Source organism: Bactrocera tryoni, unplaced genomic scaffold (assembly GCF_016617805.1).
Source record: "Bactrocera tryoni isolate S06 unplaced genomic scaffold, CSIRO_BtryS06_freeze2 scaffold_207, whole genome shotgun sequence".
Taxonomy (NCBI): domain Eukaryota; kingdom Metazoa; phylum Arthropoda; class Insecta; order Diptera; family Tephritidae; genus Bactrocera; species Bactrocera tryoni.
In genome coordinates, this window is record NW_024395930.1 from 92879 (window position 1) to 116575 (window position 23697).

The 23697-nt window shown below is 36.0% G+C and overlaps 1 protein-coding gene across 1 annotated transcript; it reads right to left on the reverse strand.

The window, feature by feature from the left end:
• Positions 1 to 242: 242 nt before the first annotated feature.
• Positions 243 to 2077, reverse strand: LOC120780174. The gene is made up of 4 exons (XM_040112450.1): positions 1932 to 2077; positions 1322 to 1387; positions 842 to 929; positions 243 to 794 (listed from the first exon to the last, which is right to left on the reverse strand). The coding sequence occupies exons 1-4, from the start codon at positions 2075 to 2077 to the stop codon at positions 243 to 245; spliced, it is 852 nt and encodes a 283-aa protein (XP_039968384.1).
• Positions 2078 to 23697: the final 21620 nt, after the last annotated feature.

Sequence of the window (23697 nt, forward strand, 5' to 3'; positions counted from 1 at the left end):
TCGAATGAGTATTGAAACTTTCGACTATATTCTCGAAAAGATTGGTGATAAATTAAAAAAGAAGTGGAGTAATTTTATTAAAGTACCAATATGTCCATGTGAACGCTTGATAGTAACTCTCAGGTAAGAAATTTTTTATGTTTTATATATTTGTATTTATTGTATTAAATTCATGAATACATTTTTTTATAAATAAAAAGAAAAATTAAACAAAAAAATTAAAAATAAATAATATAAATTAATTAGGAAGAATTTAAAGATGAATAAATTATAGTTTCCATTGCATTTTGGTCTGGAACCAATGATGATGAAGTTGATGGTATATTTGTACCTTCAACTGTGGTAAATGAGATCGGTTGAAAACAAAGAATTGTGCTAAGGTCTAAAGAATTTATCTGGTAGCTTTCAGAAGAAACGCTGATTGGTGAAGACAAAGGCGCGTATCTTGAAGTTTCATTGGACAGTGTGGGCATATTTTTAACTTTTGCATACACGTATTTATAAAGTACATTTTGCATTTCCATTCGACACAGAAATTTATTCTCTGGGTCCAACTTCCGAATATGCGGCAAAAGAGTTACAAAAAATGCTTCATCTTCATCCAATACAGTCTTTTTTTCCATTTTTTTATTTTCCAGCAGTGCCAATTTTCTTTTTTCAATTTCCAACAATTGGGCAGTGCTGTTAGAGGTATTTTGTTTTTTTTGATGGAACTTCACAGCTGAACTCGTCATTGTCGCACATATCTCTTGTTTCTTCGACTTGTGAAGTGTTGAGAATATCTTCAATTTCTTCTTCATATTCAACCTCTTCTTCTTCAACTCGAAGTAATTTGTGATGCGGCATCCCCCGATTTCGGAGTTGGAATTTTGCGTACTTCACATCGAAATTGATCGCGTAAATACTTCCATTTTTTTTTAAGTCTTCCTCTGCAAGATCAAATAAAGCCATATAATTAAAATATGATAAAAATTATATGCATACATGAATTTAAACAATAAAATACAAAAAATTATACAAATAATATAATATAAATTTAAATAACAATTTTTGTTTTAACTTTCTTATTTAGATTTCTGGCAACTGGAGCATCATTTGCCTCACTAGCTTTTTCGTTTCGGCTAGGCAAATCAACAGTAGAAGCTATTGTTAAGGAGACAACCCAAGATCTATGGGATAATATGTTTACTATACATATGCCGCAGCCAAACGAACAATGTTTTCAAGAAATTGCAGAGCAATCCTGGAAGCTATGGAACTTCCCAAATTGTATTGGTGCTATCGACGGGAAGCACATACGAATCAAGTGTCCAGGAAATACTGGTTCCATGTATTATAATTATAAACACTTTTTTTCGATTGTGTTGCAAGGTATTGCCGATGCCAACTGCAAATTAATTGCGGTTGAAGTTGGTGGATACGGAAAGCAAAGTGATGGTGGCACTTTTAGCTCTTCCAAAATCTTTAATCTTTTAAAAAGTGGAGAACTACCTGTACTAGGAAATACATGTCTGCCAAACAGTGAAGAAATTGTGCCATATGTATTTCTTGGGGATGAGGCTTATCCCCTTTTAGAATGTTTGTTAAGGGGATAAGCCGTTAAGAAGACCATGAATATTTTAATGCCCGGCTTTCAAGAGCTAGAAAGTGCATTGAATGCGCCTTTGGGTTATTAAGTGCAAGGTTCAGAATATTATGGAAACCCATTGAAACGAATCCTTTGTTCGCTGAACTCATTGTAAAATGTATATGCCTTCTATACAACATAATTATTGATTTAGAAGGATTAGATGAAAATTTAAAAGAAGAAGTGCAAAAAAAACATTTGGAAAAAATCATAAAAGAATTCAATAAAACAAGTGTCAAAAATGGTAGATTAATAAGAGATAAATTTTGTAATTTCGTATGCATGAATAAAATATAATAAATTTCAATGTAACTTACTTGGTATTTTCATTTCTGAAGCAACGGACATCCATAGCTTTTCCACTAAAACACGGTTATGATAACATTTATTTTTCTGATCCCACAAAGCCGGCCGAGAAAAAACTTCACTTATTAATTCTTCTACATTCATTTTAAATAAACCAAAACACACGACTGTACTCAAGAAAAGTTCAACAAGAATGCCATTAAATGATGAATGACAGCATATAATTTTTGATTTCACTTTTTCCAAAGAATTTTATGTCCAAAACTTGCTTTTCGCAGAATAAACAATGTTTTCGGCGCTGGAATACGCTTTGGAACTGTTTTCTCGCATTCAATCAGCTTTGCGCTCTGACCAGCTCGGCGCCCACTATGACCTGTTCGCGCTTATTTGTACTAATTTGTATAGTACCAGTTTTCTCGCATTGGTTCTCGCAATAAGCGTCAGTCGGCTCGGCTCGGCAACAAGCGGCCGCTCTGTTCGCACCCTTACAAACGATCGCCGATTGTTACCGCTTCCCTTTCTGCTCGAACAGCGTCGCCAACAAGCTAGCGTAAATATATATGCATAAGTATGTATAAGCGTGAATACATATCGACGCAGATTTTTGCGAGTCACGGAAAAATATATTAGACAAATATTGTAAAATGTTGCCACTTTTGTCACTTCTTTCTGTGAAGAATCATCAGAAAGTTGTTAAATTTATGATTTTTAGCTTTTGCCATCGTCGCGAAAAGACGCTTGTTGGCAAAGGCATGCTCGAGGAGATGTTACGGCGTCTGTTTTTATGAATGAAGCGACGTTGCTTGTGAAATTTGCGCCTGGGCTTATGAATGAAAATGTTTGTTGTAAGATTTACTACATTTGTTCTTCGCCAATTGGCTGCCATATTGACTTGTGGTGCTTTTGCTATGTAGACAATTGTTGTTTTTGTAGAACAATGCTTCAATTTTGGGTTGGTGACATACATATTCACATGTGGACGCATATGTATGTTTGTATGCTTATGCATTAGTTGTTCGGAAGTATATACAAATATGTATGTATGTACATATAAATATATTTGAATGATGAACATGCAAATTAATGCGTGCGCATGTAATATACATATACATATATGTATTGATAAAATCATGATTTGAATTTCTGAACGCGCACATGCGAATACAGACATACAATCATATGAGCAAATAATAAGATTAATATGATAGACGATGTATTTATATATTGTTGTGATAAATTCAAAAGAAATGTATTATAATACAAAAATATTTATTAATATAGTATATTATGCAAAAATCAAAGAAAATTATTAAATATGCAAGTCCAAATTTACTATAAATATTACTATGCATGCATTCATACAAAATTATACTCATATCATAATTATGTTTACATGTCAATATTGAATTGCCGACGGCAAAACGCAAAAGCATACATACATATTTGCATACATTGCGATTCCCAAGTTGAAAGAAAAATTGAAGCATGAAAATATCACAATGCTATTGTTGGGAGCATCATAAGGTGCATGCATACATACATATATTTATGTCTCTTCATATTCTTGGGCATGTGAGACAAGAACATAAAAAATTTGTTTATGTTCTCTGTGTGAGAGGTGTGTTTTGTACACATTTTTCGCTGTTCAAAATGAAATAAAATAAAAACGAAAAGCAAAACGAAATACTTCGTTGGGAGTGTATTTCTGTATCTTCATATTCTCTGCTTGGGCATATATGCCATGTCATTATATACCGAAAATACATATATTTACTTCTCTTCATATTCTCTGTTTGAGTATGTGAGAGAACTGTTAAAAATGTTATCATTTCACATCGTGAATTCTGAAGTTGTGAGGTGAATTCCGTACTCCGATTTTATAAATTGTTCGACATCGAACCTGCATCTTTATGCTTTATGTTCTCTGCCTTAACATTGGAATTATTATTTTTCTCATTTAACACTGAAAATGCTCAATTCTGCTATTTTCGTGTTCCCTGATGTTAAGTAGTGAAACACGCTAATAATTTTCTGTGGTGAAACACGCTCATCCAAAACAGTAAATACCCAAAATTGAAATATCCCTCAGTTCTCGACATCGTGAACCTTCTCTAAAAATATACGTTCTCTGTTCATAACTAAACGTGACAGTTTGTTTAGATACTGCATAAGATTTACTGCTTCCCCTATTCATGACAACACAGAACCGATTTTAAACGTAAAAATTCAAAGCAAAGATATGATATGGGCACGCCTTCTGGCAGCATATGATACAGTAGTAGATACTGGCGATGCTGAACTCCCAGAAAACATAAAGGTTCGGCGTCAGCTAAATATGAAAACTGCCTTCAACAATACGAAATTACAAAGGCAATGATATTAGACGTAATAAAGGCCACGTAGAGCCACTACTTCTCCTCCGAGAGTAGTTACTACTCAAAAAGAAGACCTAGATACAGGTATGTTCTTAAAAGTACCAGCTTGTTATACTGAAGTTTTTCACGGAGGTTATGATCAATGGTCGTGTACATAAACCATCCCAAACTTTCACGAGCTCAAAAACTGTTCCATATCAGGTACAAAACAAAAGGGGAAGCAGGCAGTATCGTCAAGCGTTACGCTTTAAATGACGAAAACTGTAATCTAGCTTGGGAAGCACTGGTCGAAAGATACGAAAATGAAAGAGTATTGGTAGACAACCAAATAACAATTTTAATGAATTTAGAAAAAATTCAACAAGAAACCAGCCAAGAATTTCAAAAACTATACTCGACAGTGACTTATTGTTTATCTGTGTTAGTAACATTTCCACAGAATCGTGGGACCCTATCCTAGTAAATATTTGTGCAGCCACACTGCCTGATGCTGCTTTGCTACGATGGGAGCAATCAGTAGTGCCAAGAAAGAAATCGCCAAAATGGCATCAAATGAAAAATTCTATACAACTCAGTACGAAATAGCTGAGAGAGTTGACAAAAAAAAATAGTCAAGCCAAAAAAAATTAACATGACTCGAATAAAAACTTTTTTAAACTCCAAGCCAGCAATAATATACAATATAATAGGCACGCTAATAAAAGCCAAACATTTGAGTCAAATCCAAGAAATCATTGGCAATCATTATGTGAAATAAGTAAAGGAGATCACAATATAAGATCTTGCGAGAAGTTTAAAAAATTGTCTGTTTCAGATAGGAACAATCTTGTCCGACAACATAAACTTGCATCAACTGTCTGTTCAATTCTCACGGGACAAAAGACTGTGAAAGCAAATTCAATTCTGTGTGCTGTCAATGAAAACACCACTCATTGCTTCATATTACAAATTTTCAAAATATGAAGCAAAATCAATTTCATAAAACCACCGGGTTAGTCACTACAACAGAAAGTGGTAATCCAGAAATATCAAATCCCGCAAAAAGGGAAGAACAACCATGTTGCTCTAAAGCAGTAAAAATTCAAGCTCATCATTCAGAAAATGAAAGCATAATTCTTTTACCCACTGCGGTCAACGCTATTGAACATAGAGGAGAATTGCACAAATTAAGAGCATTCATTGATCAAGGTTCTCAAAGAATTATGCAAAATTCAAACAAAATTTGCCCAATCACCATTAGATAACTTACCACTTATTTTTAATACCCACTCCTTTTAGGACGCAATATATATAAGTATTTTTTTTTGTTCACTTCAAGATGACAATTTTATTGGAAAATGCGGAAAGGTTGTAATGAAAATCTCCCTGGTCGGATACCAGTGGAGGCGTAACAATGTATAACAATATTCAAATCAGTGGACTCCCTGGTCGGGTACCAGTGGAAGTATACATATATGTATTTATCAAATTATATTAAAGCACACTCGGAGTTCATGCGTTGGTTCAGCTGCTGCGCGTAGAGGATATCCCAATGTCGGATCGATGGTTGAGCTGCGCGCCGAAGATGATGAAATAAAGAAACGTTGAGATGCGTGCCGAAAATACCAAAAAACCTGTAAAAGCGTCCGCCGATGTTTATTACTCGAAAATCGCTGTCGAAAAGGGCGGCCTCTTCTAGGACGAGGGTTTTTGCTCGTTGGGTTGCGGAGAGTAATGGTGGGTTGATGTACGGTACGGTAAGGTGTATTAGTGTGTGTGTAGGTGTAGACTTCTGCTTCCAATCGATGAGTGTTGTCTCCAAGTGTGGTGAATGTGCCAGTGTTGCTTTGTGAGTGGTGTATTGTGTGGTGTAGTGGTGTATGAGGGCGGGAACTTAACTCATTTATCCAACCATAGTCTCCCCAAACACGGATATAAGAGTAGATGCACAAACCATCGTTCTACCGCAACTCACAAATTTGCTTCCAAGCTGTGAAGTGAATAAAAAGCAATGGAAAAAATGCTGATATCTCAAATTAGCAGATCCCAACTGCCATACTCCATCACGAAATGATTTGTTATTAGGTAGTAACTTAATACCTCAAATAATTCTTGAAGGTATCGAAAAAATATCCAATAAATTGTTAGCCCAAAATACAATCTTTGGTTGGATATTAAGTGGCCAAGTCACAGAAAAAATTAATTCTTTTACAACTGAAGTTGAAAATATTTCAAACGAATATTTAAAAATTGAACTCAATAAATTATGGGGAGTATAAGAATTATCTCAGACTACTCAACTTTCAGAAGAAGACCAGGAATGCGAAGCCTATTACAAGTCCACAACAACAAGAAACGAACATGGTTGTTATGTTGTGCGACTACCATTCAAACCAACCTTTCCTGAAACCATAGCTCTAGGCCACTCTAGAATATCAGCAGTCCAGTAATTTGTAAGTCTGAAAAAAGCCTGATAAAGAAAGCTTACTTTTCTTCAGCATATGATTATGTGATGGACGAATAAATAGACCTCAATAATATGGAAGAAGCTGTACCATATGAAAAAGTATCTAAAGGTAGATATATATCTTTTTATCTGCCACATAATGGGGTAATAAGACCTGATAAAATTACAACAAAAGTACGAGTGGTTTTCAATGCCTCAAAGAGTACGAGCTCAGGCAAATCACTTGATGACGTACTATATACAGGGCCAACATTACAACCTGATCTCATGTTGCTAATTCTAAATTGGCGCATTTTTAAATACATTTTCAATGGGGATATAGAAAAAATGTACAGACAAATTCTAGTACATGAAGATGACCAAGATTTCCAACGTATAGTCTTCCGAAAATCTAGTAATAGTCCAATCAGCGACTACAAACTTAAAACCGTCACCTTTGGCATCAATTGTGCACCCTATTTGGCCATGAGGACATTACATGAAGTGGCAAACACAAATGCAACAAATTTGCCTTTAGTATCTTCTGTGTTGCAAACGCAAACATACGTGGACGACATACTGTCAGGTAGCCACAGTATCGCATTAGCATGCGAATCGCTATCGCAAGTGATCAAAGCACTAAATTCAGCGGGATTCCCGAACTAATAAAAAACATAAAAAAGGAAGACTTATTAGATACTGGAAACGGCTAGTACAACAAAAACCCTATCGATTCAATATATACAATTGAGTCAATATCTGCAATGTCCGCCATAACCAAACACCAAATATTTTCCACGGTGGCAAAACTTTTCGACCCCGCAGAATGGCTTTCGCCAATAATGATTCAAGCAAAAATCCTCATTCAAGAATTGTTGCAAGATGGCACTGAATGGGATGAACAGGTAAAACCTGTACGTTTAACAAAATGGGTTTATTTGCTAACAACTTGCATACTATATCAGAAATTCGAATCTCTCGATGGGTAAATTTCACCCCTTACATTAACGCAGAATTACACGGTTACTGTGATGCCTCTAAAAAGGCTTATTGTGCAACAGTCTACGTATGCACTCAGTACGATAATAAAATATCTGCACACCTCTTGGTAGCCAAAGCCATAGTTGCACATTTGAAGACACTCAGCCTGCCACGACTTGAACTGAATAGTACTCTACTGTTAGGAAAATAAATTTCAATAGTTCAAACCCATCTGAAATTAACCGATCATAAAATGTATCTATGGTCAGATTCAGAAATAGTTTTAGCATGGTTAGAAAAACCACCCTATAACTGGAAGACCTATGTATCTAACCGAATATCTCAAATCTTAGACTTAGTTGGCCCAGCAAAATGGCAACATGTTGCAAGTGCAGATAACCCAGCGGATCTTGGGACAAGAGGTTGCAAGCCACTGCACCTCACCAGCACTACACTCTGGTGGAACGGTCCCACATGGATAACAGAATCAGAAGAATTCTGGTCAAAGTCTCCCGCTCTGAATATAATACCCCCGAAAAGTCGAAAAGTTGAACATTTTCATATCACTCCAGAAAAGGATGATATTCTCCACCGATTTTCATCATTTCCTAGAGCACTAAGAGTAGTCGCTTACATGCACAAATTCACTCAAAGACAAAAAAAAGTAAAGGAATACCAAATTATCTTTGCGTACAAGTAACGCATTCCGACTTGCAACATGCCAAAGTTAGTCTGATCACATACACCCAAACTCGCTATTTCAGTCTAGAGAAAACAAAGTTGCTCGAAAGACGACCACTCGAAAAGGGAAGCTCTTCTCGTCTTAAATCCATTCTTGGACACTAAGGGATTAATAAGGACAAATGGAAAATTAGCGAATTCCAGCACCAGTTACAACGAACGGCATCCCATTATTATACCTGAGAAATCCCGTTTTACTAATTTATTTTTAATATATCTTCACCAGCTTACACTATATGGTGAGCATCGCTTGATGCAGCTAATGGTCCGACAAGAATTTTATATACCGCGACTAAAGCCACAACTTAAAAGGACGATTTTTACGTGTAAACAATATACCTTGTACAAATATTAAATGCGTACGCAGATCATGGTTGCTTTACCACCTGAACGCTGCAATTATGAAAGAGTTCATAAACTTTATGAAAGAAGTATCCCCTGAAATTGTTAAAGAAATATGCACTCCAAGGGGTCGATTGGAAGTTTAGACCTCAGCAGTAAAAAGCTTTAAGTCCCATTTAAAGAAAACGGCAGGTAATCATAAATTCAATTATGAGGAGTTTACTACACTACTCACTCGTATAGAAGCCGTATTAAATTCCAGACCTATATCTCCACTCTTGCAAGATCCCTCCGATTTCACAGCCCGTACACCTGGACTTTTCCCCATTTTATAAATCGATGGGAAAGAATCAAGTTTCTTCATCACATCAGTACAGGCGAATGCGTCATCATACAGGACGAATGCCTTTCTCCAACCGAATGGCGACTAGGCCGCATTGAGAAGGTACATCGAGGACGAGATGGTCATATTAGAGAAGTAGGTGTACGGACACAAACTGGCCTACTAACTCGACCACTAGTGAAATTGTGTTTCCTTCCAAGTACCGAATAATCGGTCACTGAAACCAAGCGAACGCAAGCGCATAAATAAAATCAAGCAATAATTAATTCAAAATACACTGTTTTACAATCCGTCCGTACAAACCAAAAAGCTAATGAACGCGATTAATGATGAACAACTAAATACATATGTATATATGTATATAAAAAAATATGTATATAATACATATCGATAAAAGTATAATAAATAAATAAATACATATATATATACACATATACATAACGAATAATGTACTTCATACTATTAGTAAGATCATGTTTTAATATACATACGCCCAGCCAATCGTCCGTTCCATCAGTCAGGGATACAAGGGTGGAGCACTTCGAGGAATACGTGCCGCTACGATGCAGCCTATGCCGTCGAATTCATTTCCTAAAGAGATGTACGATCTTCAAGACCATGACGCCTGCTCAGCGCCAACAGATTGCTAGAGCTCACAGCCACTGCATGACGTGGTTGGCAGACACGCACGCTACGTTGAAGTGTATGTCAGACGGGTCATGTCAATACTGCCACCGACCGCATCACACGTTGTTTCACCACTTCCCTCGACGAGCTACTCAGTCAACGCACGCCGGTCACCGGCATAGTCAACAGCGGCACAGTCAACATGGGAATCAGGTACAACGCCGAAGAGCTCATCGCTCTCAGCCGTCCCGAGGAGCACGCTCGCAGACACCACCACATCATAATCATAGCATCCAGCGAAAAGCAACGGGGTTCAGCGCTGTAGTGAGCACCCTACAGAAACTACAGAGGCTTCTAGGCAATTAATTCGCCTAGGGGGACGGGATGTTTAAGCAACTTCATGGCATCTCGCCATACAACACAACATTCATCACACAAGACAACATATATCACACACAACATACAGCATCGCACCACGCAACCCCACGCAACAAACACGACCATACCACATTATACATATACCCAACCACACTACACACCATAATCGGTTTCACCACCCAACCGATCAAAAAGGATTGGTTAGATCAGGGTGGCCCCCAATTCGATTCATGCCGGTATTAGAAAAGTTTCGCCAGATTTTCGACTACTGATCGTCCATTTCCATTGATATCATCGGCCTCAACACCCGCGCCCTTAGTTCTGCTTTCTCCAGGCTGGACAAGGAAGCAAAAGAAATGGGTCTGGCAGTGAACAAGGGCAAGACGAAATATCTCCTGTCATCAAACAAACAGTAGACGCACTCGCGACTTGGCACTCACGTCAGTGTTGACAGTCATAACTTTGAAGTTGTAGATAATTTCGTCTATTTAAAAACCGGTATTAACACCACCAACAATGTCAGCCTGGAAATCCAACGCAGAATTCCTTTTGCCAACAGGTGCTACTTCGGACTGAGTAGGCAATTGAAAAGTAAAGTCCTCTCTCGACGAACAAAAGCCAAACTCTATAAGTCGCTCATAATTCCCGTCCTGCTATATGGTGCAAAGGCTTGGACGATGACAACAACCGATAAGTCGACGTTACGAGTTTTCGAGAGAAAGGTACTGCGAAAGATTTATGGTCCTTTGTGCATTGGCCTCGGCGAATATCGCATTCGATGGAACGATGAGCTGTACGAGATATACGACGACATTGACATAGTTCAGCGAATTAAAAGACAGCGGCTACGCTGGCTAGGTCATGTTGTCCGAATGGACGAAAACACTCCAGCTCTGAAAGTATTCGACGCTGTACCCACCGGAGGAAGCAGAGGAAGAGGAAGACCTCCACTCCGTTGGAAGGACCAAGTGGAGAAGGACCTGGCTGCGCTTGGAATATCCAATTGGCGCCACGTAGCGAAAAGAAGAAACGACTGGCGCGCTGTTGTTAACTCGGCTATAAACGCGTAAGCGGTGTCTACGCCAATTAAGGAGATCCATTTACCTTTAGCTTTTGGTTCAAAGCTGGAATCCTGTCCGACCGCGTGTGAGCGTGCGCAGTAGAAGCAGCAGTGTATAGCTTAGAAAAATTCTTGCATTGTGTGCGATTTATTGAAATTATTGAACAGCAGTGTATAATTTAGAAAATTCTTGCATTGTGTGTAATTTTATTGAAATAAAATTACATAAAATACATACATAAAATTTAATTTTCCATAAAGGAAAACCTTTTAACTTAAATAAAAGAAAAAGAAGGATATATAATTCATCGTAAGTATACCCCCACATACCCAAAGTGAAATGAAGTGTATCGAACACAGAGAACACTTAAAATACAATCGTAGGTCATGCTTTCGTCCGACCATGTTTTACAAAGAAGCTGATGTATGCTCCTTATCAGTTCTTTGCCGTCTTTGAATAGCTCGGCCGTCAATCCATCGGCTCCCGGCGCATTGTTCTTCAGACGGGTAATTTCTATTCGAACTTCTCCATGATCGGGCAGTGGAACGTCTGCCTTATCGTCATTGATTGAGGAATCGGGTTCGCCTTCTCCTAGCGTTATACTTTCACTGAAATTCAGCAGTCTGGAAAAGTGTTCCCTCAATAATTTTATAGCGGTCTGGGCATCGGTTACAAGATCACCTCTGGAGATTCTAAAAGTGTATGCTTCCGTAGAGTTTTCGAGCATTACCCTTGTCGGCCTAGTCAAGCTCTTCATACTCACGCATGCATCGTTGCGACGTAGGCAGTCTCTTTTCTCTCCGCTGTGACACGACACTCCTCGTTGTACCAGCTGTTCTTTTACATTTTCCGAAAACCAATAGTTCGGTTGCAGCTGTAGGTAAGGAGCTTGAAATGCCGTCCCACAGTTCCCGTATACCAAGTTTTTGACGAGTGCTCTCAGAGAGCAGGAGTGCAAGTCGAGTCGAAAATCTTTCGGCTGTCTGTTGTGATTGCAGCTTCTCAACGTCGAACCTTCCTTGTGTATGTTAACGTGCGTCTTTGCTGCACTGAGTAGGGTGCAAATCTTGACTGTAACAAGATAGTGGTCCGAGTCGATGTTAGGTCCTCGGAGCATATGTACGTCTTAAACAATGAAGACGTGTCTTCCATCGATGTTGTTGGTGGCTTGGTAAATTTTTCTATGTTTATTTCGGGGCCCGGCGAAGTCGATCAACCTCAATCAATTTGGGAATGTTTCCTCGTGGACGCTGAATTTACCGACTGCTGCGCCAATTGATTCTTGATTTGTATATTGGAAAGCAAAAAATCAGATGAAATTCGAAATTGTGTTATATGGAAAGTAGACGTGGTTATAGCTCGATATCGCTCGTTTTCGCAAATGTAACAAACGAATGTTGTGTGACGAGTGTGGTGAAATGGGTCGAGCAGATCCTGAGGTTTGTGATTTTACATGAAAGTGGGCGGTGCCACGTCCACTGTGTAATTTTTACCCGGTCTCCTTTAAATCCCCCCTTACCATCGCGGGCGTAAAATTTATTGTGTCTGGCGTATTTATTTGTTGATTTATCGCGATTTTAGTAGTTTTTAGCAATACCGTTATATGTGAAATCATGGGGGTTATCATCCATTTTCAGTCTGTAGGTAGGAGCTTTTATAATATTTGCTCTAAGAGAATTTGTTTGTTGTAGTTTTTGTGGTTTAGCATATAGTACATATGTACATTAAATCTATGAGTGAGGGACACGCCTGCATTTTAAAATTTTTAGTTTCCTGCGGTCCACTTCACAGTGGTCGGTCTTGTAAAGAATCAGCGGCCAAACTTCCACTGTCTATACAAAAGTGAAAATTAATTTACTTTTGCATGATAGTTTCTTTGTTTAGTAATTACTGATTTGTAACTGTCCGTTAGTTCTTTAGCGTGTGATGGAGTCGATATATCTTAACGATAAAACTGGTGTATATTGAATAACATCGGGAGCGTTGTTATGACTGACGAAGGAAGATAATACCGTGAATAATTTTAAATTAATTCCTTTGCAGGATCTATTGCAAATCTAGTGCATCTAGGGTTTATTAAGCTGATTACTTTTGAAATTGAATTCGAACAGGACGGCAATAGCGGGTGAACGAAGGTTTGGAGTTTTTCCAGATTTGTTTGTGCTTTTCGTCATTTTGCGATTTTATTATCAGTTATACAGGGACATATGTCGTGAGAAATAAATTTTTAAAAATTACTACAGACAATGAAGTTTCGACACCTTGAAATATGCGTACAACAAATGTTAAAATATATTTCACCGCAACAAAAATAAATAATTCTGAATTCTAACAATTTAAAAAAATAAAATAAAAAAAGTATTAATCTAGGATATTTTTGTAGACAATGTTATAAGTTTTCCCGTCGGGTGTAAATATGTGTAAATTCCGGGCATTGTTGTTGAATTAGATATTGTCGTCACCGCCGGTAATATAGTTGGACGGTATTACAGTATTCATTGTTGAAAGTTCATTTTCGCATTTAAAATATTAGTATGAGTATGATTTGGATATACCAGATTTCCGTATCTCAGGCATTTTCTAAGAAAAGCAGAGTAAGAATTAACATCAGCGAATAAGATCTAAAATAATAAAGTGACAGCTAACCACAAAAATTAGGGATTACCTCAAAAGTTTTAATTATTTTATACTGCATTTTATACCTATTTTACTTCTAATACCTTCAAAAGTATATGTACAAAGTTTTATGATGATTGGTAAAGTAGTTTTCGCGTGAAAGCGTAACAAACAAAGTTACATTCGCATTTATAATATTAATATGATACATAGGCGTGAAAGTTTACATCGATATGATGTGCTTAAATAAAAGTACGTATAAAAAAACATTTGATAAGAGTGAGAAAATGATAAAATGAAAACCTAAGCTCAAATATGTATATATGTATGTATATCGTCACCTAAAAGGCGAAATAACGTATCATCAAAAAATTCGAAATTGAGTATCTTATTGCTAACGATTCACTACTTCAAATTACATACATAATATTACATACATAGTATTACATACATATGTCCAACAACAGGTTCTGCGCTCAAATATGCACCAATTTTAACCACTATTAAAATTTTTGTTCACTCTTGCTCCATTTTATTTCGTGTTTCATTCACGCCACTGTAAATTTTCGAAAATGTTGTTGCGTTATTTTGCATTTTAGGTGACGACATGTACATATAATGAAAAAAACATAAAAACCAATGAAATATGCACGAATATACATACATGTAAATACAAAAAATTATATAAAATAATACATAAAAAATGGCATGCCTGGTAGAACAACATGAATAACAAAGAAAGTTGGAAAAAGTTACAGCTGGTATCAAAAGCATACACTTAGAAAACATTAACTGTTATGTATAAACAAACTTGATTCATTTGAGGGCAAGACAGGGATCACAACTTTTTGTATACCTTAAATCGATGTATAAAAAAAAACATGCCACTCAAAAGGGCACTTATAAAGCAATTGTTTTAAAATAATAAAACAACATATTATTACATAAGTATCACTTTGTTATATAACATATACCTTTATTATCAATACTCATTTCTATTTATGGGTATTAAACACGATTATATAATGCAATTGAATTTATTATAAGAGATAATTTTTAAGCTACATATATTTTCACTGCGTGTTTCTATTGTCTCACTTCTCTCGCTTTTCGTAGCCCCTACGAATGGGATAGAGCAAAACTGTATTTACCGTTACTTTTATTGGTGTTTTAAGAAATAGCTTTGATACAAACGGCGGTAAATTTCAAACTTTTATTTTTTCATTTTTGGCCTACGAAATCGACCAGTAGGCCCTGTTCTAAATTACAGTTCTATCGAACTTGATTAATTTAGATGAAACAAACAGCCTTTGGGTGAACAGAACTACTTGTATTATATTCTGTAGTAATATGTGATAATAGGATAAAAATCAAGTGGAATTTAAAATTTATTTATCTCGAAAGTAGGCGTGGTGTCGCCAGTTTTCGCATTATAACGTGGGAACGTCAGATATATGACTTTACTAAAAGCCTTCATGAACTATCCCGGCAGTAAAATTTGATGTCACCCCTCGTTTTCTTTGATGTGAGAGTACAAAAATTTTTTAGAAAAATGTGTTGATACAGTTCTATTCTAATCTTCTTTATAATAACAATAAACTCAAGAAATCCATTAATTAATATTTAACAAAAAAGTCTGCATACAATACAAAAATGTCTTAGTTCAGTGCGAAAACTTTACGAAATGCTAGTATTAATACACCATTGACATCTATAACGCCGTGGCATTGCTTCTGCTAAATTTGTCAACTCTGCAGATGTAATGCTGTTCTAAAATTCTAATATGCGCTCTTTGAGTATAGCAGAGCTCGAATTTTGGTGCTTTCTTATTCTACGCTCCAAAACTTCCCAGACATGTTCAATAATATTCAAATCTGGATTTTGAAGTGGAGTGTTTAATTGCCTTGGAGCCTAATAAAGCAACCAGTCCTTAATAATTTGCTCCCCATGCTTCGAATCGTTATCTTGTTGAAATATCCAACCGGTATCGAGCCCCATATTATCCACCAAAGGCTACAAATTATGATACAACAGAGACTTATACTTATAACGATCCATCTTACATTCAATAAAGGCCAACTTTCCAACTCCAGAGGCGGCAACAGCTTCCCAAACCATTACGCTGCGGCCACCATGCTTCACATTTGATATTTCGCTCTTCAGTTCAAGTGTTAGTTTTCCTCCAAACTCTAGCCCTTGCATCGCTACCAAAAATCATGAAGTTGGAAATAAAACTTTTGCCCAAAAATCTATCTCCTTTTCTTTGTTTTTTTTTTGCAAACTCTAAACATAGTTTCCGGTTTTTTCAGAAATAAGAGGTTTCTTCCGTGGTGTTCTACTATGGAATCCGTTATCGTTTAGAGTTTTTTTTTATTGCTCTTGTATGGATACTCTTTTGTGGCGTACTTGCTATGTGTTCGGCTAATTTTGGAGTATTTACTTTTGAATTTTTGTCTACTTCTTTGATAATCGGCCACTGCGCGGTTTCTTTTCGTTAGAACCATTATTTTTGATTTTTTTTCAATTGTCTGCACTGTTGCTCGACTCAAGTTTAAAATTTCAGAAGTTTCACCATATGATTTTCTTTATTTTCTTTGTTTAACGCCTAATTTCTTACATCAATTGATATTTCTTTTTGCGGAGCCTTTATATGTAGCTATTCAAGTGTTCAAACTACAACTAAATTCAATAAATGTTTAACAGTAAACATAGTGAAATGGAAGAAAAAGGCCAACAGTACTTTACTTTTATCATAACAATGTACAAAGTATGAGCTTCGTAGACCGTTGTCAAAGCAATTTTTGAGTTTTTCTTCCATAAATTTTTTGTTTTATGTTAAATAATGGATTTTTTTAGCTAATTGTTATTAGAATAAAAATTAGAATAAAACTGTACAAATACATCGTTCTAAAAACTTTTTGTACTCTCATATCGATGGAAATGGGGGTGTAAGTAGGCATTTGTCCGCCCCTGTACATATTGGCAAAACACTTAGTAGCCAATATAAATTTGCAAAGGCGCTTAACTTCCACACCCGCTAGTTCGGTAGGATGCCTGAAGGTAGGTGCCCCAAATGTCTAAGTCTTGACCTCCCAAACGCGGGACAGTCAAGAAGGATGTGCTGATTTGTTTCTATCGCGTCTACTTCCAAACAACTTCTGCAGACTACCAGTCTAATCGCAAATACCCTCGATGCTAGAGATAGCGATTTTAGACACTCTTCAACCAACCCTGAACGCCTCGTCTCTAGCCGGCTTTGCGGCTATACACTCTCCGGCGATGTCCACGGGCGTTATGTTAAAAATTGCATTAAGCGCCATGATTGGGGTAGACCTTAATGCATCGCACATGCTGATGAGCTGCCCCATTCTGTTTCAATCTTTCTATCGCACAGAAGACTGAGAATGAGGTGCTTGAGTTTCGATTCAACCCCAAGATCGTCAAGAGTAGTTACGACTGCCTCCGGCAGACGTTGTTGAAGCTCCCTCGATATCAAGGAAGATCCCAACAGCGAAGTCCTTAACCTCAATGGCTCTTCAAGCCATAACTCGATAGTATGCAGGGCAGCATGCATTGACCTGCCTTTACGATATGCATGTTGCGCTCTAGTCTCTCGGAATGCGCCTCCCTATATACACTTCCATCAGTTTCTCCAAAGTTTTAAGCAAAAAGAAGGAGAGGCTGATGGGCCTGAAATCCTTGGCCTGACTCGTCTCCAGGCCCCCGGGATGTAACCTAATCTGTGTTGCTCGGGAAGTGAGCATCAAGGAGCATCTGAAGTATTTCTTCACTGCTCAGGGCCCACTTCTCATTTGCATCCTTGAGATAACCCACAGACACTGGGTTTTTTGCGAGAATACGCATGAATCTAGAGGATACATGACAGCTCCTCTAAGTCTTTCTTAACTCGGACTCGTATATTGAAAGTCCTGTTTTTTACAAAGCCCAGTCATCAGATAACCCACTCCTACGGGCCCTGTTAAATGAACGTCTGCAGGACGCCCTGATATCCGAGAGTTCCATAGTCCACCATAGAGGTTTCCCTCTGCCCTTCGGTGTTTTCAGTGGACAGGAGCTCTCCAGTGCAGTACTGCACGCCGATCTGAAGACTTCGACCCACTCATCCACCACATCAGTTAAACAATCAGTTAAGTTTAACTCGTTGACCGGTGAATACTGAACTTTAGTTCAAATATTCTTATTGATATTGTTACTTCGGTTTAGTGAATCGCGAAGAGAAAAACACGGAACTTTAGTTTAAATACTTTTCTTAATACTAATCTTCGCGACGCTATGAAAAAAATACGCCTTGTCGGATTAACAGTCAAAATTCTTCTGCCAGTTTATTTAGAAATTTTACTTAAGCTAGGTCTTACTTTCTATTACAATTTTTTCTTTCTTTATCTTTTTCTTCATTTGTTATATGGGCTTGTATCTGCATCAATTGAGTTCCTTTAAATGTTTACGTTGCACTTTTTATTGAGACGTTAATTGTTTTTTGCCTTTGGTTGCCGCAATATTCGTTTGAACATATAAAATAATGAAATGTGCAACGGAAATACAATGTGATCTAGTGTAATGCCCTAGTTTGTTTTGAAATATGATATGCATATTTTGTGTAGTCGCAACGTTGTTGCGATAATAAAAAAGGAAAATATTTTAAGTTGACCAATTGACTTTAAGTAGTTTGGGGTAGGTCGGTAACGTTGACGTCGGGATTATTTCGTTATTGCAGTACTTATGAACTGTAGTTGCATTCATATCGGTCACACATATGATGGTTGGCATCGACGTCGACGTAACAACACCATAGCCACCCGCTCCCCACCCCCGTTGTTTGAGCTCTCTCCTGGGAGGTCCCATTAGTAATTTTAAAATCTTTTCTTTTATTTTTACAATAGATGCTTATCAAAAGACTGAGTAAAATTAATAACACAGTACAACAGCTAATCTGAGGGGTGAGAAATTCCAAGTCAGGGTGATGGTACTAGGTCAGTATAGCAAAACCCTCAAAGGGTCTGGCGTTCGTATGTGTCAGTTTTTTATACCCTGAACAGGGTATATTCAGTTTGTCACGAAGTTTGTAACACCCAGAAGGAATCGTCGGAGACCCTATAAAGTATATATATAAATGATCAGTATGCCGAGCTGAGTCGATTTAGCCATGTCCGTCTGTCTGTCTGTCTGTATATATACAAACTAGTCCCTCAGTTTGTAAGATATCGTTTTGAAATTTTGCAAATGTCATTTTCTCTTCAAGAAGCTGCTCATTTGTCGGAACGGCCGATATCGGACCACATATAGCTGCCATACAAACTGAACGATCGGAATCAAATGCTTGTATGGAAAACTTTCACATTTGACAAGATATATTCACGAAATTTGGTAGGTATATATTCTTTTCTAAGACAACAATGTAATCTCCGAAGAAATTGTTCTGATCAGTTAACTATAGCATATAGCTGCCATATAAACTGAACGATCGGAATCAAATGCTTCTATGGAAAACTTTCACATTTGATAAGATATATTCACGAAATTTGGTATATATTATTTTCTAAGACAACAATGTAATCCCCAAAGAAATTGTTCAGATCAGTTAACTATAGCTTATAGCTGCCATACAAGCTGAACGATCGGAATCAAATGATTGTATGGAAAACTTTCACATTTGACAAGATATATTAACGAAATTTGGTATATGCTATTTTCTAAGGCAAGAATGTAATCTCCGAAGAAATTGCTCAGATCGGTTAACTATAGCATATAACTGTCATACAAACTGAACGATCGGAATCAAGATATATTAACGAAATTTGGTATATATTATTTTTTAAGGCAACAATGTAATCTCCGAAGAAATTGTTCAGATCGGTTAACTATAGCATATAGCTGCCATAAAAACTGAACGATCGGAATCAAGTTCTTGTATGGACAACTTTCACATTTGACAAGATATATTAACGAAATTTGGTATATGTTATTTTCTAAGGCAACAATGTAATCTCCGAAGAAATTGTTCAGATCGGTTAACTATAGCATATAGCTTCCATACAAACTGAACACATAGTTACTAACAGAAATGCACCTGTGAAGGGTATTTAGCATCGGTGCAACCGAATATAACGTTTCTTCTTGTTTTTATGACCTTTTAAATTTTTCCTTATGTTATTGTGAACGAAAATTGGGTACCAAATATAGTGTGTAAAAGCTGCTACAACCGTCTAATGGATTGGAACGTCTGCAGGACGTTAATAGTGGTTCGCGAATTATGTTAAACTACGTTTTTGCCAAAATGTTACAACTAAGCGACAAACATCAAGATACGGAAAAAATTTAAAAGGTTATAAAAAAAACTGACACATACGAACGCCAAACCCTTTGAGGGTTTTACTATATTGACCTAGTACCATCACCCTGACTTGGAATTTCTCACCCCCCAGACAATAATCCTAAAAATGTTCCACAGTGTAATTAAAAAGATCAAATCAAGTCCACATAAAGAAAAGCACTACGAAGATCATTTGAAACTAAAAAATCTCGCTACTATTAAATAAATTAATACAAACGAATCAGCCTTTTTGTATTTTGAAAATTTACCTTTAATTTCGAAATCAGTGACCTCGTAAAAATTGAAAATTTTTTTAAAATTTTTTTTGAAAATTCATAAATTTTTTGAAAATTTTGACGGCCATATTGGATCCGCCATTTTGTATTTTGAAAATTTGTCTTTAATTTCGTAATCAGGGACCCCTCAAAACCCCTCTATCCCAAAATTAAGCTAAATCCGTTAATATTTTTAAATTTTTTTCTGTCAAGTAAAATCCGACATATATTTTGAGGTTAGGAAAAAATCCTGACGTGATGGAGCAAAAGGGACTTCAGATTCGGTTTCAGCGGCCCAAAATACATACATATAATACACCATGCTTGGTCAAAGGAACCTTTCATCGATTTCTTTTGTGGACCTGTGTTATGATTGATATTGTATATATGCTTATATTTTCATATGTACTGTTGCTGTTTTTGGTATTTAACTACGAAGTCTATATTTTTTCTATTTGTAGTAGTATAATATCATCAAATATAAGTTTTTTTTTCATATCTTTAATGTTGTCTATATCGCTTGTTAATACAATGCTGTTTTTAATTATTTTCTTTTGGTTGAAAATGTTTTATTATTAATTATTATGCTACAATTACTACTACTTAAGGAAGAACTGTTATTTATAATGCAGTCGCTTTCTACACTAGTATTTTTAGTATTTTTTACAATTTCGTTTTATTAAACAATTATTAGTTGGTTTAAGACGATCTAAGTCTAAATTATCATTAAATTCTTACAATTCATTATTATATCTTAGTGTATAGGTTTGTTGAAACATTTACTCAAAGTCGCTACTATCTCCTAGCAGTAATAATATAGATGTGTGTAGTGTTACTAATTCTGTTGGAATTTTGATAGCAAAAATAATATTATTGTTTTTTCCTACCACATATTGTTCTCTGTTTTCATTACTCTTATTTATTCACTTAGACTTTTCGTTAAGTATTCTTTCATAGATTGTGCTCTTGTTGCACTTACCTTCTTCGATATTTATTGATTTTTCTTTTGTAACTGAGTGGTAACTGTTATTATACCATTCTATACTAGCATTGCATTTTATTATACTTAAATTTTTATTTTCTTTACCTAATACTCTTATATTTTCTCCTACTGTATTGTGTAGGCGTTCTACATCAGAAGTCTCGGTGCGGTTATTCGGCTCCTTAAGCCGAATACCAGTGTGACGCATGAAAAATTAGGCGATTTTCGTGATTTTTTTTTTAAAGAAAGTACTAGATTGAATGTTTCGACGTTCTATGGACGTAATAAAGTATATTTTTAGCTATATGAAAAAATTTTTTTTTACAAAAATATTGAAAAATAACGGAGTTATGTGCTGTCTGCGGAAGTGCCGGAAAAAAAGTGCCTCAACTGCTGACATGATTCCGGTCGAATGAGTAGCTGAATCAAAAAATTTAAAATGTTTATTAGATTTAAATATATTTTCTATACAATGAACTACGATCTTTGAAAAATATCAAAAATTAAGAAAACGGCGTAATTTTGAAAAAAAAAAATCGATTTTTTACGAAAAAAATGGTGTTTTTTTTTAATGCCAAATTGACAATTTTCAACTAATCAAAAAGATCGTAGTCTATTGTATAGCAAATGTATTCAACTATATCCAGTTTTAATTTGAAGTCGATCGGTCAATTTTTCGTTGAGTTATAATGTCAGCAATTTTGAAAATTGGTTATCAGTAATACTCAATTTTTAAACTGTCCTCTTTGCGACTTATATTGGTTTATTTTCTCGATTATTGTTTGGCTTGTCCTATCTTCGAGAAAAAATGCTTTGAGAAAACCTGTCTATAAAAGTTAGAAAATTCGCTTTCGAGTTAGTGTGTCAATCCATGTGAATTATTTCTTTGCATTCTTTCGGTGTTTCTGTTAAATTAAATTGAGCTCTTATAGGCCGCCTATCATATTTAACATGTTGCATGTATCGCAGTTGTTTACAAATTTGTGTATCAGTTTTTTCAAGTTTGGAAAGTAGATGTGTCTTTCAATTCCCTCCTAGTTCTCGGATATTCCTGTGTGTCCTGTTTCGAACTTCTGATAATTTTGGATATGTCTGTAGGCTTCTTCTTCGCTATTTACATTTTTAGTGTGAAATGAACATTTAACAATTTTAATGTTGTCAAATAACTCGATAATTTTTTGTTGTAATTTATAATATTCATAGTCATTAACTTCGCTATATGTGCCAATTTTGCCTGAAGAAATATTATTGTCGAAATCTGGTGGGGATACATACATTTTTTGTCCAAAATGTTGTTCCTTTTGAGAGTGGATTGTGTTTGCATCGTTTTCGTCTAAATTCTTTTCTAAAGATAGATTGCTACCTGTTTCCATTCTCTTAATTTTTGTATCCATCTTTGTGGTCTAAGATTTATATCTTTACAGTAAGCCTTAGTGTATAGTCATTTTAATGGTTGATGATCTGTTAACAAATTAAATTGGATGCCATATAAATATGGCCGGAAGTAGTTTGTGGCCCAAACGATCACTAACTACTCTTTTTCTGTTGTAGAATATCTACTTTCGTGGTGGTTAAGAGTTCTGCTCGCATAACATACAGGATGTCCATTTTGTTGTAGTACGGCACCGATTGCGAAATTGCTTGCATCAGTAGTTAATGTAAACTTCTTATTGAAATCTGGATAACTTAGTACTGGGGCATCTGTCATTATTTGTTTTAATTTTTGAAATGAGTTTATGTATGTAGAGACATTTACATTCATTTTACCATTTGTCTTTAGAAAATGTGTCATAGGTTGTGCTACTTTTGCATAGTCCTTTATAATTTTTCGATAGTATCCTGTAGCTCCTGGAAAATACTTTATTTGCCTTGTTGTTTTTGGTAATTTTAAATCTTGTATTTTGATTATCTTATCAGAGTTCGGTTTAACTCCTTCAGGTGTTAAAAAATGGCCTAGAAACTGTGTTTCTTGGGCACAAAAATTGCACTTGTCAAATTGTAGCTTAAGGTGTTTAATGCATTGAAAATTTTTGTAAGGCTTTGTATATCCTCTTGTAATGTTGTACTGAAAACGAGGATATCGTCCATTTACACCACGCAAATTTTGTTAATGTGTTCTCTAAGGACACAATTCATTAGCCTTTGGAAGGTTGATGGGGCATTTTTAAGACCGAAGGGCATTCTAACGTATTCGTAATGACCAAAAAGTGTTGAAAACGCGGTTTCTTTCGATCTTCTTCTTTTACTAAGATTTGGTGGAATCCTTTTGCGAGATCGAGTGTCGTAA